The following is a 19,135-nucleotide window of genomic DNA, read 5'->3' as shown; positions in this document are numbered from 1 at the left end:
TATGATTATGGTAATTTGTTACAGCAGCAATGAGAAACTAATACAACTTATAAAGTTTTAGCATCATTGTCCAGACCACGTTCAGTTTCTCCCAAAATATTTCACAAACGTATTTTTTTCAGTTAGTCTGTTCACAGATTATATTGTTTTAAATGTCAATAAGCATATACAGGGCCAGGGGTTGTTTTTTATTATGATCTGGTTTAAATCTAATTCGCAAAAACTGAATCTGTGGGGTTATGGACGTTGGGGAGGGTATGTGCTTTGGTGAGTGCTGTGAAGTGTGTAAACCTGGCGATTCACAGACCTGTACCCCTGGGGATAAAAAATATATGTTTATAAAAAATAAAAAATTAAAAAAAAAACTGAAATCCAAATAAATAAATACATAGTCCATAAATATAGCTCACAAATCACTCACTACTCACCTGGACAAGTCACCTCCATTCTGGACCTAGACTTCCTAATCGGAAAGCAGTGGGGTGAGGCTAGACAAGGTATTCCCTTTGGGATCCCTGAAACTGGATGCAAAGGAGGGAAGGTTCTCAACCCCGTCTGCGCCTTAAAATCCCCTACAGATGCCCTCACTCCTCCTCCAAAAGGGTTTTAAACATGGGAGCCTGGGGCTTCTCCTGCATGAGGCCCACTTCCCAGAGGCTGGTGTGTAAATTTAGAGACTTAACAGAGTCTGGAAAAAGAAAATATCCTGGGCTTACTCAATAGCATGTTCAAAAGAAGCTATCTGCTTCATGACACATCCATTCAATTCAGCCATCATCATGGTTCATTCTCCCTAAGCAAGGGAGCTGAGCTGTGGGCCAGACCAGCGAAGCTGCCAGTCTGAGCAAATGACATACAGGAAGCCCAGTGAAATTTGAATTTCAAATAAATAATGAATCATCTCTGAGATCTTTTAGTATAAGTGTACCCCCAAACAATATTGGAGATATGCTTATACTAAAAAATGACTCATTGCTCATCTGAAATCATATTTAAACCGGAAGTCCATGCTTTATCTGGATCTGACTTGATCGAGCTCCCAGAGGACCAAGGCAAACACCTGCTTCCGGGACCTAGCGACAGGCTCCAAAGGAAGGCGGGAGGAGGTCCCAAAAAGATGTTAAGAAAGAAAGGCAGAGAGAAGGTTTGAAAATGACCTTCTGAGAGTCTGAAGCTGGAAGGAGCAGGTGACTCCTAATCTAATCATCTTCAGTCACCATAGAAACCACCAAAGTCCTTGGGTAAAAGCTGGTGCACTCCAACATCTACAGCCTCTCTACCTGGATAGCTCATTCACATTCCTCTCCCAGGACAGGTCTTGTCGGACCTGGTTCCACGGTTTCCGGTTTCTCTCCCAGGAGACAGCTGGGACCTGATCCGGCCCGCTTCCTCCCAAGCCTCGTCTTCTTGCTGCCAACCACGGCCTCAGATGGCTACGCTGCCACAGCCACCCTATTGGGAGAGATCGCAACTGGATACCAAGCCCCGAGCCCTGTGTCGCAGAAAAATCAGAGCCAGAGAGCAGTTTAAAGCAATACAGATAGATTTTATTTAGGACTATTGCAATACAGGAAAAGAGACCTTGGTGTGAAATGGGACTCTATTCCAAATACAGCCTGGGCAAGTGGGAATTTATAACCAAGAAGTAGGGAGGGGAGGTCAGTGCACGGAAAATGACTAAGAGGGATAACTCAGATTCTGCCTAAACTGACCGAACAGGATTCTTGCTGAAGACAGGCCCCAGAGGATCAGACATCGCCCGGGAGACGGTGTGGAGGATGAAGAAGAACCTAGCAAGATATGGAAAGAGATCAGATATGGAGAGTAGGGGGTCCAGTTAAACCAACTTAGCACGGCTCTTGCCAAAAAACTGGATTTTTATTGAAGTGCCCATACGAGTGAGGGAGAGGATTCAAGAGCTCACCTAAAGTTTGATCAAGCAAAAAAAATCTTTGTCACCTGTCTATGAGGAGGTCACATTCTAGCAGGGGAACAGGACACAGGAGGGAAATGGCCCAAGGACATCCAGGAAAAAGCTTGTTCAGAACAAAACGGGTTTTGACCTGGACTGTCTGTCCACATATCTCTGTCCCTTCCTGGGTAAAGTTACTCTCCTAATTCAAAATGTGATTACATTGATTGGGGAAATGTTCAATCTTTCAGACTAGACACAGACAGGCAGTCAGCTTTGAATACAAATGCAGGAGTTTTCAGTGATGCATCTTCTATTTGACTCTGGAAACTAGAGGCTCTTTGAAGGTAGCATGCAAATTTGTTCAAAATGTCCCCAGCCAGAAAACTGGATCATCGCACTTATGCAAATCATGAGATGTGCTTTTTGATGCACAGCCTCGGGTCCTGTGTACCTCTCTGCTGGGCCAGCCCTGACCTCCGAGCAGGGATACTGGCTCTCCCCATGGGGCCTCCCACAGCACTTCCCCATCTGTCCTCCTTCCCTTTGCACACAAGCGCTGAATGCTATTGTTCCCATTTTACAGATAGAAAAGTAGGGCACTGCGTGATGAAGCAACTGAACCATGGTCACCTTGCTCTAAAGGCCAGAGCCAGCCAGAAGCTGCCCTCCCTCTCTTCCCTAGTGTAGGGCAACTTGCACAGATGTCAGCCCACTACTGAAGATTCTTCACTTTTAAAGAAATATGAAAAAATGTCCTATCTCTGTCCACTAGCCTATCCACACAGCATTCTGTGGAAGGGGCATCCTTAACACTTAGTAAATTTCTTCCTTTGCTAAAAATTTGCTAAATTTGCTCCTTTTCATGTAATGCCAATCCTCATGGAAGCTGTTGTCTTTTTTTCTTTTAAGAGTTATTTATTTATTTGACAGTGAGAGGGAGAGAGAGAAAGAGACCACAAGCAAAGGAACAGCAGGCAGAGAGAGAGGGGGAGAAGCAGGCTCCCTGCTGAGCACGGAGCCCAGCGTGGGACCCGATCTTGGGACTCCGGGATCACAACCCAAGCCAAAGGCAGACACTTAACTGACTGAACCACCCAGGCACCCTTGCTGTTGTCTTTAATCAAGACAATCAAATGTGAGCAATTATAAGACACTGTTCTTCTGATGGCCGAGAGCACCACACAGAGAAGATGGGCCCGCCTTTGATTCTGTACAGGCTCAGAAAGTTTTGAGGTTTGGGTATGTGGCCACGTTACTTAACCCAGGGAAACCAAAATTATGAGGCCAATTTGTATCCAACATACACATTAAGCTCCTCCCTTGAATTCACCAAATAAGAATCTAGAGGATTTTGCAAACATTCCCACTTAGATTCTTCTCTACTTCAAACTGCTTCTCAGGCTTTCCATCTCCTGAGGCTCTGATGCCTTAACCCCAGGCTCACTGCCACCTGTGGACACTAATGTCAACCCTAGTTTTTACCTGTAAAGCCTAGCCAGTTTGGCAGATACCTGGAGCCTCACTCTAGGTCACCCCCCAGTGTGAAGGCTCACTGGTCACCCCCCAGTGTGAAGGCTCACTGGTCATACCCATGGAGGTGACCAACCAATAGTTGTCTCAGCCTAGAATGCCCCCTTCTCCACCTGGAGCAATCCTGCTTCTCCTTCAAGTCCCTGCTCAAAATTTCCCTGGGTTTCCAGCTTTGTGGGGACTGCTCTGAACACTGAGATCAAGTAGAGGTGGACACAGACAGGAGCACTGAGTCAAGATAGCACTGACCGTCACTGTCATGCTCTCGCTCCTACTCCTCTTGAGAAATCCACCCCCTCCCCAATTCCTTCTTCCCCTTACACTGCTGCATGGTGACTGGTGTGCCTGCCCCTCTCCTCCACAAAATCCCAAACTCCTTGAGGGAAGGGATCTTATCTTGCTTGTCTTTGGGGCCCCAATTCCCGGCTCTGGGCCTGATACTTTGGGGTTCTTGATGTATATTTGCCAGTAAATCCTCCTGGGAAAGCAACTTGACGAAAGGTCAGAACACTGTGATAAATTAAAAGTCATTGTATGATGTGGCTGTGGACACAAAGACTGTGCTGCTAGTGACATCATATCGGGGTGGGTGGTGACACCACTGGCCATTAAGAATATTTACTTTAGGACAGAATCCTTGACTTGTGGGGAAAATGATCCAGAGCCCCACTGAGTGTGTCACTGTGACTGTAGGAACTGTCTCCAATAGGGATGGGGCTATCCAGCTAGTGTAGTCTGCTCTGTCTGACTTCATGCCTCCCTACAGGGCCAGGGTCTCAGTTAATATTTTTTTATAACTCCATGGATTCCTTTGAAATCACATGAAACTAGTTGTGTTATGGAGGAAAAGAAACTCAGAACTTCTTCTGTATCTGCATCTCCCCCCACTGACTGAAGACTGCAGGCTCCCAAGAAGGAAGCAGAAACGTTCCCCAGAAGGTCTGTGGATCCCAGACACACTCAGTGCTCACTCGCGCCCCTGTGCCATCCCACCGGCATTCCCTCCTCTAGGAAAGCCCTTCCCCTAGTTACCTCCAACCTTTTGTCCAGAACCCCACATGTGCCCCTTCCCTGCCAGGTCTTCCTGCAATAAAAGGGGTCTGGTACAGTCTCTTCAGAGTTCTTGCGATTCAACACTGGTCATTTTCACAAATTCAAGGAGTCTCAGGGGTGGTGAGAACAAGGAGTTGGCAGACAGGTCTTATATCTGTACCTTAAGAAGTAACAAGATTTGCAGTAAGGGGGAGAATGTGTCCACTAGGTTTGAAGGAGCTGCCCCAAGGCTTTGCACTCTAGTGGGGTGACACGGAATGGGATGCAGACTGGAGGCCTGGAGATGAGGACAGAGGACAGCCAGGGAGCTGAGAACTCGGATTTTAAAAAGCCCTAAATCCTCACCAAGCAAGACCACTAGGTCTTTCTGCCACAGATGCCTCAGAGCAGCATCCTGGGTATCCAGGAAGGAGCACTGGTGAAGGGGCTGTGTGCCGAAGGCACGGATCTGGGGGAGACTGAAGAAGCTACACACATACCCCCACTCCATCCATCCCTCACTAGCATGACCCTAAGCTTGGCTTCTCTCAATTTCCTTTCCTCAGCTATAAAATGGGTCTCCCGGGGAACTGGAACTAGATTCCTGCGCCACATTTCTGGAAGATGTGAACAACTCATCCAGAGACACGTTCCAGGCTTCCCTGGGGGTTCCCTGTACAGAAGAGATTCCCAGGAGTCCTATCCACTCTGTGATGTTTCTGACATCATTCGGCTTGCGATCTCCTTGAACGGTTTGCAGAAACGCTCTGATATTCACAGTGCGTTCTCGTTGTACTGTCCCCATCAGCCGCTTCTACAAACGGGAAGACCTGGGCCTGTAACTGGCCACTGTCACCCTGTGGACGCGAGTGAGCCAAGGGAAAAGCCCAGCGAACCCGCCCCGGGGGCGGGGCCCGGCACGGCGCGGGGCGGGGCCGGGCCGGGCCGGGGCGGCGTGGGTAACGTGACGCCCGGCCCGGAAGCGCTCGCTCCCGAGACCCCCGGGTGACGGGGTCGGGATCTGCCTTCTGGGAGCGACCGGGGAGGGTCGCGGGGGCCCCTGCAGTTTTTTTTTCCGCTCCCCGCATCCGCCGCCATGGCCTGGACAAGTACCAGCTGTTCCCTGGCCGGGCTCATGCTTGTCACCGGCTCCATCAACACGCTCTCGGCCAAGTGAGTCCGGGCCCGGCCGGGAGGGGTGGGAGCTCAGCGGGACCTGCCGCGGCCCGCGAGGGCTCTGGGGACCCCGCGCACCCTTCCTCTTCCTCCCCCTTCTCGGCTCTCCTTTCCGGGCTTCACCGGCTTCGCCTCGTTTCTCCAGTCGGTTCACGCGGCTTGGGGGCCCCCAAGGGGCGAGCAGCCCGGAGAAACATGGACCTAGGCCGTGTGGCCCGCTGCAGGATCCTAGCCCCGGGCTTGGATCGCTGTGTGCTTGATCCCGGCGAGCCCCCCTCCCGACTCCATGCCTCAGTTTCCTCATCTCTTAGACCAGTTCCCTCTCCGGCCCCTTCCAACGCGGGCTGGAGGCTAGGCCCTCCAGGAGCTTTGGGCAGGGGTGGGGTGACAGGGCGCTCCCGCACTGTGCACGCGGACTCCAGTAGAAGCCGTGTGAGCGTGGCAGGCTGCCGCGACAGACCTGGGGGATACCCTATGGGCTCCTCACGGAGGAGAGGTCACAGCTGGGCCTTGACATTTTTGTGGTGGGATTTCTACTTCTGGCCAGACATTGCTTCAGGGAACCGCAAGGCCACATGGAAGTGTTTGTAACTAGCACCAAATGCCCAGGCCGGATTTTATCCCACAATCAAAGAAGAGACTTGTTATAAGTGATATGATGAACCGGGTGGTCAAGATGCAGGGTAGTTTAGTGCAGGGAAGACCACTCCAAGGCTTCTGCTGGGCCGATGCGGGAGGGAGGAGGGGGGCAGTGAGGCAGACAAGGAGGGGACACAGGTGGGGGAGACCAGGTGCAGAATGAAGCCATAAGGCCTGACCCACAGGACCAAGAGAGACAAACAGCCAGTGACCCCTCCAGGGTTTTTGCTGGGAGAGCAAAAGTGTCATGAACCCAGACAGGAGTCTGGGTGCACAGTTCAGCTCTGATGCAGAAGGGTGGGAGCTTGTGAGACGGTGAAGACAGACCCCAGGAGGTTAGGGAATGAGGCCCCAGGGCCGTCATGAGGCTGGGGGGGGGGGGGGGGGTGGTGTTGTTGAGCATGCCTCCTTGGCCATGTACAGGAGACCCAGGAGGCAGGTCCTTCTCTTGGCAATGCTTTGTCGCTTGCTCTGTCCCCATCTCCAGGCAGGGCCCTCCTGCCCCACCCTGTTTACTGTCTCAGAGCCCTCAGTACCCAGATCCTGGCCTTTCTCTGAACCTATCCCAAGAGGCATTTGGAGCAGAGTAGACAGTGTCCCTGTCCCAGCCAGACCACTTCCAGCCGGGCCCTTCCAGGCTCCGCAGCAAGGCAGGGTCACAATCGGCGACCCTCTGGGCTGTGCTTGAGGCCCACTGTGGGGTGGGGGGCTAGTCATCTCTTACTCATTTTTGAGGTATTTGTTCACATGCCCCAGGGGAGAGGTCTGGGAGGAAGGTACCCTGTCCAGTTCATCAGACGTGTATAAGGGACCTACAGGGTGCGAAGCACCGTCTGGACTCCGGGAAGGAGGCTGAAGTAGCCAAGAGATCGTTTGAGATGCTTAGGGTAGGAGGCGAAGCAGGCAGAGCATACACACCTGACAACCTCAGTGCCCTCCCTTCTCCAGAGGAAGTGGAGTTCTAGGTGGACACCACTGTCTCTTGTTTGTCTGCATCTGGATTGTGAGCTGGTCTCCTGAGCCCTGTGGCCTCCTTCACTATAAAGGAGACTCAGCCTGAGAGCTCCCATCTCAGGATCTGAATGCAGCAGAACGAGTCGTCCATCTGTCCATCTGTCATACCATTCAAGGTCTCAGTCACATGCTTAGAGAGTGGCTCTATATTTCCCGGGGTTTCTGTGCCCAAGGAGAGTCGAGATGGCCAGTTATTACTGGAGTAAACTGACTCAGCTCCTTCCTGGTCAAGTAGGAGGCCCTGGGATTCTTGGCCCCAGGAGACCTTGCCCTTGCAGGCTGCCCAAGAGGCAGGAAAGAGACTCGCACGTGGGGACCCAGCCTTTGGACCTGTCCTATGCCAGGTCACCTGATATGGGGCCTTTTGGGAGCCTCCCTAACTCAAATGGGTCCCAGAGTTAGGCCCTATACAGGGTTCTAAGGCCAGACTGTGAGAAGGACACCCTCCGAGAGAAAATATGAGAGAGGGGCTGTGTGCATCCTGGTGGGGATTACTGATGTGAAATTACGCTCTGACCTGCACTTCCTGGCAGGGACAGACGAACTAAGATGGGACCACAGCGAGTCCCTAGCAGCTGCCAGATCAGGAAACCGAGCTATGGAGAGATGGAACTGCTTACCCCGGGGTCAACTCAGCTGTTCCGTGGCAGAGTTGATATTTGAGCCAAAGTGATCTGGCTTAAGAATTCAGGTTCTTCACTATCAATATGGAGTGAGGCTAGGGGTTTCTCAAGTCATTTTTCAAGGCACTTAAAGCTGTTAGAAACAGGGCGCCTGGGTGGCTCACAGGGTTAAGCCGATGCCTTCGGCTCGGGTCATGATCTCGGGATCCTGGGATCGAGTCCCGCATCAGGCTCTCTGCTCAGGGGGGAGCCTGCTTCCTCCTCCTCTCTCTCTCTCTGCCTACTTGTGATTTCTGTCAAATAAATAAATAAAATTTAAAAGCTGTTAGAAACATAGAAATCTCCCATCCTAATGCCTACAATTTATAGTCTAGGTCCCACGAAAAGTTTCTTTTAGTGACTAACTGGCTGGCATCAGAGTGGGGACCAGAAACTAGGTCTCGGTCCTCTTACAGACAGTGCCCCCAAAGTCCCACTTCCTTGGGGAATCCCCCTCTTACATCTCCCCACAGAGTGCACCCAGTCCCAGCCCTGTGGAAGTTGCAGTGCCACAAGCAATGGCTTCCCATCCCCCCATCACCAGAGTGCCCGCCCTCTGGGATGGGGGAACGGGGGCAGGGGGAGGGGGGTTACAGTACTCGTGGTTCTCGTTTAGTGTCTCCAGTAGTCTCTTTCGGTTCCTTGACCTGTAAAGGTCCTGGGAAGATGAAACTTGGCAGAGGAAGTGGGTGAGCACCTACCCCCTGCTGTGCGGGGACCACAGGGCAGCTGTCCCCCTGGAGGAGGCCACTCTGCCTGCTCAGCAGTTCTGGGTAGGCTGCAGGAGATGGAGACGGGGCTGCTCTTACTGGGGTGGGGACAGAGGCTACCCACCAGCCTGGCCCTTTGGCCTTGTCCCTGGTCCTGGGCCTCTTCAAAAGGGCCCCTCCAGTCCAGTGGCTGCTTCTCCTTTCTGTGGCTGCTTTCTCACCCCTCACCCCAGACCCAGACCTTCTGCCCATGGGTCACCTGCACAGCAGACAGTCCCCACCCCCCCGTGGGGTCTTGCCCATTTCAGAGCCCCATTGTCCTGAACCCAGCTAGGGTCCTACATGTCAAGAGCCAGGTCAAGCAGGTGCTCATTAAGTGAGGCTCAGATGCCCTCCAAAAGTCTGCAGGCTGTGAAGCCCACCCAGCTGGAGAGAGGCCAGGGGGTGGCTTCCCCTCCAACAATCAGGCCCCTGGTGCGGGGACCCCAGCAGAAAACTGGGACCCCTGGATCTCTAGTAGGGAAGGACTCTTACCATCCTTCCTGTGCCAGCTCTAACTTTTGCCTTGGTGGCTGACCCCACTCTTAAATTCCAGAAGCCGGCCTGGGATAATTGCTTCCGAGGGCTTCTTGCAGCAGCCATGGAAAGCCCAAACCTGGAGGGTAGTGTGTAAAGTGAAGAGAGCACAAGGAGTGGGAGTTATGGGAGTCGATGAGTCACAGGGGCCTCGCCAAGCCTCAGGTTCATCTGTAAAATGGGCGTGACTTCCCTCCCTTCAGCCCAGGCACCAGGCAGGATCTACCGAGGAAGATTGGGTAATACTTAGAGGTCTCGTGATTGTTTATCACCAACTGCTGTGACACGGAAGAGTAGAGCAGCCCCGCGCGCCTTGCTGGAGGTTCTAGGCAGGAGGAAGGAGCTGACTCACTGGGCTGGAGGAGCAGGGGGAGCCAGAGGAAGTGGCAGAGATTCTGCTGGGGTACTGGACACCACTGTCAGACCGAAGCAACCACATCTGCCACTTCCTCAGTCTCTCTGCACCCGCCACCCTCACGTGGCCGCGCATGCCTCTCAGAATGCTGAGCTCTGAGTTTGGCCAGGCCGGAGTGACTCACCCCTGGCCAGGCAAGCCCGCCCCCCAGCCTGCCTGCCGAGGCCCCCTCCTAAAAGAAGCCAGTCTCCTGATTCAGTCGGTAGAGTGTGCAACTCTTGATCTCAGGATCATGAGTTTGAGCCCCATGTTGGGTGCAGAGATCACTTTAAAATTTTTTTAATTAAAAATTAATTTTTTAAATTTTTAATTAAAAAATTTTAAATTAAATTAAATTTTAATTTAAAAAATTGATGAAAGAAGCCAGTCTCTGCCAGCAGAAGGCATCTTCTCATGTAGCATCAGCCTGACTCTCGAGATCGAGGGTCCCCCAAGCCACCTCCTGCCCACGCCACTGTGGCCTGCCTTTAGAATAGGCTGTCTACAGAGGGGAGAGGACCCATCTGCAGAGCCTCCTCTCTCCGCCTCAGCCAGGGGAGTGGGAAGAATCTGCAATAAGAAGGTGATGGGAGAAAGTCAGGTGCCGAGGAAGGAGCAGGGAGCAGGAGGTGAAGACCCCTGGGGACGAACCCCCTCTCGGCACCAGATTGAGTCCCTCGAGCGCTCTCTCTCTGATCCCTGGGGCTGTCTATCTTACATTATGTATTACTTTTGACCATTCCTCGGTGTTGGCCTCACTATCCCCATTTTATAGATGAGAAGACTATTAACTTGTCCAGCCTGTGAGACTCAAAAGTCATGAGCTTTCCAGGGATTCTGCTGCCTTTTCTGAATGCAAATTCAAGCAGATGGATCTGGCCCTAGACCTGCCCGTTGTTAACCGTATGGGTCCGCACTCGGCTCTCGCCACCCCTCCCCCACAAGCCACGACGTCCCGGTCCGTAAAATGAAGAACATGAGTGTCCAGCATAGGCCTGGCATGGAGTCAGTACTCAGTGAGTGGTACATTTATCAAAACATACAGCAAAGTGTTTTTGCAAACAGCTGTCCCACCTTAGGGGCCCTTGCTGTCCTCCCCTGTTCAGCAGAGGCTGGATTCTGGCTCTTGTTCTCTGTGCTCTCTGGGCTCCATCGGTGCCTGTGCAATGAGCTGAAGCCTGTCTGAAGACCGGGGTGAGACACTAGACTCCAGCCCCGAGTCTCTGCGGGCCTGAACTCCTCCTTGCCTGAAGGAAGGCTGGAAAGGGCCCCGCCGTTCCCCCACTCCCCACCCTGACACCCAATCCCTTGGGCCGCAAGCCCGCCCTAAGCGTCCAGATACAAAAAGACTCCATTTCCCAGGCTGGGAGCACTGCCAGCCCCAGCTTGTTGAGGCAGACCCACCCCTGGGGGAAGCAAAGGAGGCCCTGGGGGCAGGAGAGAGAGCCCGGCATCAGCCTTAGAGCCAGCTCTGCTCTCAGTGCTCACCCCTGGGGGACAAGCCCAGCCGGGCCCACTGGCAGACGGCATCTCCCCTGGTGGGAAATGAGGAGTCATGCAGACCCTGCCCATTTGCCAGGGCGAGTCCAGAAATGCCACTGGTTGAACAAAGGAAAAATGTCTGAGCTCCTGTATGCCGGGAGCTGGGGAGCCAGAAGTAGAGAAGTTGCTGGACGCTGAGCTTGGGTAGCGGCTTGAACGCATACAGTGATGGTGTGTGTGAGTGGTCATCACCGTAAGCTGTGTGGGCCACAGCTCAGGGGTAGTTCAGGGAGGCGGCTCTACCACAGGGTCTGGGGGTCTTCTGGAGCCTGCCGTGAATCTGGGTGTACTACCATGATGGGGAAGGGGCTTGCTTCCACACATGCCTGTTCCCTGAGCTTCTAGGTGACCTTTTTGGGCTTGGCAGAACCTCCCTTGTTTTTCCTCCTGGCTTCAGCTCTAGGAATGTCCATCTCCGACTTGCTCTGGGGCAGTTGGCTCTGCACTTTGGGAAAACAGGGCCTCCTTACTCTTCCTCGCTTCTCTGTTACACTCAGTTGCCTCCCGCAGGCCCTCCCAGAGTGCTCTCTCTGCAAAAGCAAGCCTGACCTGCCTTGGGGGCTGAGGGGCCACACCATTGGTTTGCGGCCCCCACCAGTATCCCACATCCTGTCCTGTCTGGGGATCCAGGGACCAAAACTTGCAGCAGATGGGGCAGAAATGAGACCCCGCAGAGCAGGCGGTTTCTTGAGTTGTGGCTTTCTTTGCACCGTTGGTACTGGGACTGGTTACAGCCTGGTCCCCTGACCCAGATTTCTCTCCGCATTTCCAACCAGTCCTATGAGACTTCCCCACCCTTCAGCTCTCCTGAAGACCCTCATCATTCCCAAGAACCGCAAGCCCTCCTAACTGTCCCTCCTGGCATCTCTGGGGTGGGTGAGGTCTTCCACTGTGAGTGAGCTCACTGTGAGCCAAGTTCGCCCTGGCCCTGTTTTTTTCAACAGCCCTGGGGTACGTTCAGATCAATGAGCAGATGTGGTCTCGCCCTCAGGGCTGATGGGGAACCCTACCGCATTCAGCCTGCCCTTCCTGCTGCCAGTGTCCACGCCTTATGCCCATTCCCAGGCTGTGGCAAAGAGCTCCTTGTTCCCCCTCCCTTCACTCAGGGCACAGGGAAGCCAGGGCTGGCCAGGATCTTTGTCAAACCCAGCCCCTACCCAAGGTCCCAGGCTTGCTGCCCTGTTGGGCGGGGGACTCCGGAGACAAAAGGCTTCCCCCTGGCTTTTGAAACCTCAGGCTTGTTGCAGAAATGAGCCAGTGGGGTAGGGCTGGGGACTACCACGTGGCTGCTCTTCACAGGCATGGCAAGGAAGGACGTTTAAGAAAGAGAAGTCCCAAGTCTTGTAGTTTAGAGACAGCCACTGCCTAGGTGCAGGGCGCTGCAGAAGAAATGGGTCCAGGGCCCACAAGTCGCTGCCCTATGGTAGCATTGACTCCAGTCAGCTGCGTGATGTGACAGACTCTGTTAGAGCCATGTCCGCGAGTGACAGGGTGTGCAGTGTGAAGGAGGGGCTGCTGTCTTGCCAGGCTTGGTCTGGGCCAGATGCCACACACTTAGCTCTGGGCCTGGGACTCCCTGAGTGCTTCCAGAAGTCAGCAGTCAGGGAAGTGAAAGGTTAGAAAGGGCTGGGGCTGATTAGCCACAACATGAGAAGCTTCAAAAGAGGGTAGGAAAGTCTCCAAATATCTAATGGACATTTTAAAAAAAGATTTTATTTATTTATATGACAGAGAGAGAGAACACAAGCAGTGGTTGAGGGAGAAGCAGGCTCCCAATCCCAGGACCCCAGGATCATGACCTGAGCCAAAGGCAGATGCTTGACTGAGCCACCCAGGTGCCCCTAAAGGACTTTTAAATGAAAGAGATTGGACAAGACCCCAGGGACCCAACAAATCCCAGCCAGAGTGAAATTGGGGGGCCAGGGTTTTTAGTGCATGGGCAGCAGATAGTGCAGAACAATTGGTGGGAGCTGCCCAGGGCGCTGTGCTGCAGAGGATTCTGGGCTTTTTTGTCTGGTGTTGCTGGGAAAGCGTGCCAGACTCAGTGACGCCATCTGTCAGGGTGCTGGCTGGGAGGCCACTCCACTAGTGCCATGTACTTGCCACCTGCTCCCCCATCAGTGCTAGAAAGACCCCCCAGACCATTCAGGTTATAGGAAGGTGACCACCTGGTCTGTGTCAGGAAGTCGTTTCCCAAGGGCCCGAATGCCCTTGCAGAACACAGGCTTCTGATATTTTTGGTTCCATGAGTCCATCTGACAGTCAGTAAAGCCTAGAATATTGTTTTTTAAATGTGCAGTTAGGGGCACCTGGGTGGCTCAGATGGTTAAGTCTGCATTCAGCTCGGGTCATGATCCCAGGTCCTGCGATCAGGTCGGGCTCCCAGCTCCGCGGGGAGTCTGCTTTTCCCTCTCCCTCTGCCTTTCCCCTGCTTGTACTGTCTCTGTTTCTCTGTCTCAAATGAATGGGTAAAATCTTTAAAAAAAAATGCAATTAAAGGTTTGGATTACAGAAAAAGCCACTTACGTTGAAATAAAGTTATCAAAACATTGAAAAAGCCAATTTGTGATGTAGTAATATGTGTATGTAGACGCTTCTTGACACAGAACATTGTAAGTAGTGGGTCTAATCACTGTGATTTTCTAGTAGCAATGCATGTAAATGCCACTTCCCCCGGTACCTACAAGGACTGACATGCCGGGAAGAGTAGCCATGACGTGTGTGACAAAATCACAGGTACTGTGGGGCTACATTCACAATGTGAGGAAATGCTACATTTCAGCTAAAGGTTTCTAGCCCACCCCACCCCACCCCACCCCCCCGCCTTGCTGATCCCAGATGAAGACTTCGTGCTGCAGGAGCTGGCCTCTTGGAGTGGAGTCTCTCTCTGAGCCAGGTCCCCTAAGTTTGGGCTCTTGGTGTTGAGAGGAGCAAACTTGTCCGCAGACCCTAGGGCCAGAGTTGCAGAGCTGGTGCAGTGCCAAGGCTTTGACCTTCTCTTTCTCTCCACTGCAGATGGGCAGACAACTTCATGGCCCCAGGCTGCGGAGGGAGCAAGGAGCACAGCTTCCAGCATCCCTTCCTCCAGGTATCCACCCCATCCCTCCCCACCTCCTGTTGGCCAGGCCTCTGGTCAGGTGTCCCCTGTGAGACCCTGAGGCTTTCTCACGTGGGGTAGAGCCTTCCCCTGCTTCCAGAAGAATCATCCTCTCCCTCCCTGTCTCCCTCCCTCCCCAGAATAGAGGCCAGGGTGTGAGTGCCCACAGAAGGGGGCAGAGGGCACAGCCCTCTCTGGGAGGGCTGCCTAAGTCCCGGGGAGCAGGCATGCCCAGGACGCTATAAGGCAGCCCTCACATGTCCTTGTCAGGACCCATCTGGAACATATCAACCCCCGTAGCAAAACCTGCTCTCCATCCTTGGGAAGCCCATACTCCACTGGGACGGGGCAGACAACATAAACAGAAGGCACCTGTGGCCAGACAAGGAGGCAGAGCCTCATACTTCAGCCCCTGCTCTCCCAGCAACTTGCTCCATGGCCGTAAGGAAGTTCTAGAGCCTCTCTAGGCCTCCGTTTCTCCATCTAGAACTGACCGGAGGTTGGCCTTAGATTGGTGGTTTTCAGACCAGGCTGTCTATAGCCTCAGGGTTTCCATCGAGATGTTTCTAGGGATTAGGGATTAGGGCTTAGACCTAGGAGGTAGTGTCTGGCCTTCCACATACAACAGCTCTGCTTTTGTCTGGTATATGCGCCAAGTCACAGGAAAGCTTCCGTGTGAAGACGGGCTGTGTTAAAATTCTGTCCAAGGTGATTCTCCTCCAGCTGTGAACTTACAGGGTTCCGTCCCTGCAGGCTGTGGGCATGTTCCTGGGGGAGTTCTCCTGCCTGGCGGCCTTCTTCCTGCTTCGGTGCAGAGCTGCGAGGCACCCAGATGCCAGCATGGATCCCCAGCAGCCCTTTAATTCCCTTCTTTTCCTGCCCCCTGCCCTGTGCGACATGACGGGGACCAGCATCATGTATGTGGGTGAGTAGCGGGGCCAGGCTGCGGAGGGCTGGAGGGGGCACTGGTGAAGCAGCCGCCCCTACCCCAGCTCACCTCACACCTTCCCCGTCCCAGACTTACACACATGCGCACACACACTCACGCACATGCGCAAACGAGCGAGATTTGCTGAGCACACACTGTGTGCAAGGCATGTCTTCAGCCCTGAGGGCCCCACAGTGACTGGATAGCCTTGGCCCTCAGGAGCTCACATCATGTGTCCCCTCTCCCAGCCCTGAACATGACAAGTGCCTCCAGCTTCCAGATGCTTCGGGGTGCGGTGATCATATTCACGGGCCTCTTCTCGGTGGCCTTCCTGGGACGGAGGCTGGCGCTGAGCCAGTGGCTGGGCATCCTTGCCACCATCGTGGGACTGGTGGTCGTGGGCCTGGCCGACCTCCTGAGCAAGCATGACGATCAGCACAAGCTCAGTGAAGTGATCACAGGTGCGACAAGGGGTGGGGACCCAAGGGCTACCGCTCCTGGTCTGCCCTCCCTGGGAGCCCAGCACAGTCGGTCACCAGACTGTTGCAAGCTCTCCTGTGTGCCAAGCTCCAGGTGAGGGCACACAGGGGACGTGGGCCGGCATCTGCCCACGAGATGACGGCTAGAGTGCAGAAAGGTGCAAGTAGCATGAGAGGGGGTAGATAAGGAGCGGGAGGTCAGAGGAGGGAGGTTTGTCCTATGATAAACACGCACAGACTGCCAGGTCTGGGAGGGGGAGCGACCGCTGTCGATGGAGCGCTCACCTAGTACCCAGCCTGGCAGCCTACTCAACAATGACAGGACCCTTCTGGTCCTCGGAGGACGGACTAAACTGGAAACGTCTATCACCAAGTCTCTTGCATCTCAGAAGACCTGCTTATTACCCCCACTGTGCCCCTCACAGGCCTCTGGATCTTCTAGAGCCTCAGCCCAGAGTGATAACATGCCTGTGCTGCTGGCCTGCGCCAGTCCTCAGGGGCCAGGAGACCAGGCATGGGGCTGCCATGACTGCCTTGTGAATCATATGGGACCCTGCCAAATCAGGGGCTCTGGGAGTTCTCATGTCCCTGCGGGAGCCGTCCACCCCAGCACTGGGCCCACCACCCTACCAAGGACCCTGTGGCTATGCTCCATCCCCACCCCCATTCCCACTCCCTGCAGCCCAGCGTCACCCTGGCTCCCTTCCCCACAGGGGACCTGTTGATCATCATGGCCCAGATCATCGTCTCCATCCAGATGGTGCTTGAGGAAAAGTTCGTCTACAGGCATAACGTGCACCCTCTGCGGGCAGTCGGCACTGAAGGTGTGTGAGCACAGGGGCTTGGGGGCTGGGGTACGGCTGCTGCGGGGGGCACCCTGGACGGTACCTTGCGGAGGGGATGCACAAGCAGGAGTTCCAGGCGAGGTGCCATGGCCCACGGGGAGGGGATGAGCCCCCTCCCCAACTCCTCCCTCCCTTTCCCATGAGTGTGCTAACAGAGACTCTGACCCAGGAGCTTGGGTTGGGGGGGGGGAGGGGATGAGAGGTTGAGGATGAAGGGGATGTGCGCCCCACTCTAGAGGAGCTGGCCAACTGGGAAGGGCCGGACAATGCATTTGCACTCAGACCACTCAGATGACAAGCACATCTGAGTGTCTTCAGGACAGGGAAGGTGGTGTTCGAACTACAGCAAGAGGGGGCAGGAGGGAAAACTCCAGACGGAGTGAGGACGTGGAGAGCTGGCCCTGAGTGGTGAAACCAGGAAGGAGTGGTTGGTGAGATACAGGTTTGGGGTCGGGGTAATGATCAGGAATTAACTAGGTCAGGGTCTTATTATGGAGAATCTTGAATGTCAGGCAAGTGGATTTAATCCAGACTTTTTTTTTTTTTTTAAGATTTTATTTATTTATTTGACAGACAGAGATCACAAGTAGGCAGAGAGGCAGGCAGAGAGGAGGAAGCAGGCTCCCTGTCAAGCAGAGAGCCCCATGTGGGGCCTGATCCCAGGACCCTGGGATCATGACCTGAGCTGAAGGCAGAAGCTTTAACCCACTGAGCCACCCAGGTGCCCCTAATCCAGACTTTAAATGACAGAGAGGAGCGACCAAAAGTTGTTGAGACCAGAAGTAAAGACCAAAACCTTTAAGCTTTGAGGATATGAAGCCAGTGGGGCGTACTAGCACAACACCAGCCACCTGGGGCCTGTGGCCCCGTTTGGGAGCTGTGCGAGCGCCACGGACTCCTGGCACGATAGACCTCTCCACCCCTTACAGCGTCACACCTTGTGGTGTCCGCTCGGTTTTGTTCCCAGAGACTCTGAAGGGAGCCGTGCTCTGATTCACATTCTGGTCGGCTCCCAGTTGCAGACCAGTGACCCCGAATTCTAGAACTATGTTTTTCCATGCTTGTGAGAACAAGCATTCGTGGCTGCAGCTGCCGTTCTTTTGTAAATGAACACAATAGAGTTGAAGAGCGCCAGAGAACATGGGAAGGGTAGCTGCTATTTTGTGACAGTGCGTGCGTGGGTCTGTGCCTGTGCATACGAGCGCTGGCCACGGTATAAAATATAATTTTTATTCTTGGTCCAGTTGGAAGACATGATGAGAGTGGAGCAGGGCAGCTATAGCCCCCTCAGTGGGGCGCTGTGAACTCGGGGTGAGCAGGAAGGAGCTGGCGGGAGGGCTGGCAGAAGAGGGGAGGGAGACCAGTGCGGCTCAGCTGGGCGAGGGGGGAGGGGAGGGGCCAGAGTCGAGCAGAGAGAGCAGGGTGCTCCCTCCGCCCCCACAGGCCTCTTCGGCTTCGTGATCCTGTCCCTGCTGCTGGTGCCCATGTACTACATCCCGGCCGGCTCCTTCAGCGGAAACCCCCGCGGGACGCTGGAGGACGTGCCGGACGCCTTCTGCCAGGTGGGTCGACAGCCGCTCATCGCCCTGGCGTTGTTGGGCAACATCAGCAGCATCGCCTTCTTCAACTTCGCGGGTATCAGTGTCACCAAGGAGCTGAGCGCCACTACCCGCATGGTGCTGGACAGTCTGCGCACCATTGTCATCTGGGCCCTGAGTCTGGCGCTGGGCTGGGAGGCCTTCCACCCCCTGCAGATCCTGGGCTTCCTCATCCTCCTGATGGGCACCGCGCTCTACAATGGGCTGCACCGCCCGCCCGCTGCTGAGCCGCCTGTCCAGGGGCCGGCCCCCCGCAGAGGAAGGCGAGCATGAGAGACTGCTCGGCGGCTCCCGGACTCCCATCAACGATGCCAGCTGAGCCTCGCATGGGTTCTCCGCTGCTACCTGGATGCACCTTGTCCACCCTGAGGCCGAGGCTGCTCGGGCTGGTGAGCCTCCAGTGGCCTGTCCCCGAGGCCTCACCCTCTCCTCCCCACAGACACCCCCCCCCCGCCAGGGCAGCTGCTACCCCAAGAGATGACCAGACACCCAGGTCCTCCTTGGTCACCACCCCCTGTGCCGCCCACACAGGACTGAGTACGGTGACCTACCCCTGCCAGGCTCGCCTGCAAGCCCCTCCTGCAACACGAACACTAAATCATGAAGTGGAATTGCAGGAACGAACAACCCTACGATTTTCTCCTAAATCATAAGCTAAATTTGGTTCTCCAGAGGAGAGAGGTCAGTGAACACATTCAAACCGGAACTCGGTACCATGTTTTCTAGGATAGGCTATTTGCTAACCCCGCCATGGAGATTTAAGTTTTAGCTGGACTGTGCCACAAACTCGGCATATGTCCCCCAGCCCATTACCTAGTGGCCCTGAGCCTTGGGGTCCTCGTCTGTAAAGCAGAAGGTGCAGCTGCTGTGGCTTTGGTGCCTCCAGCCTCAGCCGGGCCCATCCTCTGGGAAAGGAGGAGCACCTTCTTTGGAAATGCTCCTCTGCCCACGGTGCCTCCTCCCCATGCCAGTGCAGGCATCCTTGCTCCCACACTCTC

The 19,135-nt window shown here is 54.4% G+C and overlaps 1 protein-coding gene across 1 annotated transcript; it reads left to right on the top strand.

Annotated features, from left to right (window-relative positions):
- The first annotated feature begins 5,573 nt into the window (after positions 1–5,573).
- LOC123394048 (solute carrier family 35 member F6-like) lies at positions 5,574–18,761 on the top strand. The gene is made up of 6 exons (XM_045087502.1): positions 5,574–5,650; positions 14,206–14,278; positions 15,041–15,212; positions 15,464–15,676; positions 16,408–16,518; positions 17,983–18,761. The coding sequence occupies exons 1-6, from the start codon at positions 5,574–5,576 to the stop codon at positions 18,408–18,410; spliced, it is 1,074 nt and encodes a 357-aa protein (XP_044943437.1). The 3' UTR covers positions 18,411–18,761.
- Positions 18,762–19,135: the final 374 nt, after the last annotated feature.

Source organism: Mustela putorius, unplaced genomic scaffold (genome assembly GCF_011764305.1).
Source record: "Mustela putorius furo isolate JIRA1106 unplaced genomic scaffold, ASM1176430v1.1 tig00001161_pilon_pilon_pilon, whole genome shotgun sequence".
NCBI lineage: Eukaryota > Metazoa > Chordata > Mammalia > Carnivora > Mustelidae > Mustela > Mustela putorius.
The sequence above is the reverse complement of the archived record's forward strand: the minus strand, read 5'-3'. Positions and strand labels throughout refer to the sequence as shown.